Source organism: Pteropus vampyrus, unplaced genomic scaffold, assembly GCF_000151845.1.
Source record: "Pteropus vampyrus isolate Shadow unplaced genomic scaffold, Pvam_2.0 Scaffold54, whole genome shotgun sequence".
Classification (NCBI taxonomy): Eukaryota; Metazoa; Chordata; class Mammalia; order Chiroptera; family Pteropodidae; genus Pteropus; species Pteropus vampyrus.
The window spans coordinates 2,114,692-2,117,268 of NW_011888835.1; the positions used below are offsets into that span (position 1 = coordinate 2,114,692).

The 2,577-nt window shown below is 33.9% G+C and overlaps 1 protein-coding gene across 1 annotated transcript in view; it reads right to left on the bottom strand.

Annotated features, from left to right (window-relative positions):
* CSMD3 (CUB and Sushi multiple domains 3) overlaps nt 1–2,577 on the bottom strand; it is a 1,080,109-nt gene that overhangs the window by 38,624 nt on the left and 1,038,908 nt on the right. Inside the window, 1 exon segment of the mRNA XM_011360386.2 lies at nt 776–955. Within this exon segment, the coding sequence (XP_011358688.1) occupies nt 776–955 (180 nt within the window).

Genomic DNA, 2,577 nt, shown 5'->3' on the forward strand with positions numbered 1-2,577 from the left:
GATTCAGAAACTGTGAAATCAAGAAGAAAAACCACACATTAGAATTATTCTTTTTGTTAATTATTATGTCAGGGAGATAATAAACTGTCACTTTATACATGCTTGGAGAGACACCTGAATTAGAAATCTCAATTATTAAAAATCAATAATATTATAGAACAATATAGATTACCTGACATTGCATCTACGGTATTCCACATGTAATCAAAAACATTAGCAAAAAAATATGAAAATATTTCCAATGAAACACAAATAGCCTAAGGTAGCAGAATACATGTCTATATTGACTAACAGATTAATTCTAGATTGCATTATTTAAATATACAGTTTCTCCTTTTCTTTAAGAAAAATGACAGTTTTATAATTCAGGCTTACTGTTCTCAAACTATTGAAAGGTTTTCTCCCCATCCTTTAATTACTTGACCCAAGTAGATCATCAAATTAAGGTCCTAATTCATTAAGGTTATATTCTTTTTTAAATATTCATCAATCGATATAAATGATGATGGTAACTTACATATCAGAGTACTTGATATATTTGTTTTGGTTGCATTAAAGGTCACTATCATTATTCACAGTAAGATATAACGTTTTTGTTGACATAATTTTAAATGCTAATATTGTTATATATATGGTTTAAAAATTTTAAAAAATGAAGAAATCATTTTTCAGTATCAAAAAAGTGAAACAATACATAAATTTACTTTAAATTTGCATATTAAAAAAAGATATACGTTGTGGTTATCACTTATCGATATTGAAGAAATCATTATACCTCTACAAGTTGGCATTACTCCACTCCATGTGCCATTAGTTGTACAAGTCCTGATTCTGGAACCATTCAATTCCATTGTATAGCCTGGCTGGCACATGTAGGAAACATTTTGTCCAACCACGTAATCATCTCCATATCTCAGTCCGTTGGCTGGTATACCTGGGTCTCCACAACTGATTACTATCAGTATTGGATTAGAAGAGCAGATGGTTAATGTGGCATATATTTAATAGAGAAGAGCAGTAAGCATATGGCATACTTAATATAAGTAGTAGGAACAATTAGTTATCATGTTCATTTTTAATCATAAAACATAAGCATATTTAAACCACATACTAGCAATTCCTGATGGTAATCACATATGCTTTTTGCAAATTCTATACATATCATTCAGAAATTGTCATTTTGACTCTGAAAAGGCTAGGATAATATTCTATTATGTTGTAGGAAATTCTGAGGCAGTTACATCTTTTAACGTGTACTATATGATCATGGAGAAGCCATCCTATACAATCAAGATTTCTAACATAGTATTTAAAATCTGTGTTCTGATATATGGCTACTGAAATCTCAAATTTATCTGATTTGTTGGTCTGAGAGCATATTTTCTGCATGGTGATACTCAACTCAATATTATAATAGTTTTTAAAATAATGCTAGGTGAAAAAAAATTTTATTGAACAACTGAAAGAATGAATAAATAACAAAATATGAATTTATCACATACAGGATGGGATACATAATTTGTGGGGCCTAATGAAAGTTAAAAATGCCACAGCTAGAGATAGAGACATGAATTTGCCATTTTCACGTACTTATTGCCAACACAAGTGAGAGAACAACCCTGAAAAAAAGCACAACCTCCATTGTGGAATGAGTTTGCTTTCTGGACTGGGTGTGAGTTAAAGGCCTCCATCAAGGCCTCAGTCAATTGACAGCTTAATATGCCTTGGTGTTGCCAGCCCAGGACAGACACAGCTGCTGCCCTTCTCTGTACCAGGATTCCATGACTTGCCCAAGTCTGACTTGCCCCATGCTTTCACCCAGGCCCCCAAAATGGGGTGGACACAAAAGTGTTATGTGAGCCTTCCTCTGCTGATGACACACTGGACCAGCTGAGCAGAGGGGCATCAGTGGCTCCAAAGCAGGGGTGAAAATGAGGGGGCCAGACGGGGTACCAGGTGGTTGAGAGCAAAAGACCTATCACACATCCTAGCAAGAAAGAAGTCAGGGAGGCAGACTGAGCATGAGCAAAGGCTCTAAATCCTCAGTACATGTTCCACTGTCCCAGTGGACTTCAACTACTAAAGATAAATTCACGGATAAAAAATTACTGAGAATTTTGAGACAGCAATCATAGAGCATTGAACCTCAAGCATAGGATCCTTAGAGCATGAGACTCTATCAACTGCAGTGACCCACAAAGATGGCTCTGATTACATATCTTACTTATGATACCACCCAAAAACTTTTAAAAAGACTTGGTATAGCATAGCAAATAAAAATAATTCTAAATATGACATTTAAGAATAAAGTATAAAACAGAGATTACATTTAAATCACAAAAGCACTTGCTCTTCTGAGGCATGTGATTTAAGCATGATTTGGGAATGAACTGGCTAAAAGCTTTCCGGCAGCTAAGAGAAAAAAAAGAAAAATAGAAAAAACAAAAGGTTACACTTTTTCTTTCCTAGAGGTAAAAAAATGTGTCCTATTTGCCTTTTAGTATCTTTTTTTGCCTTTTGAAATTTTTGGTTCATAAAAAGGGTAAATCATTTTACCAGGTAAATCTAGGTTATACT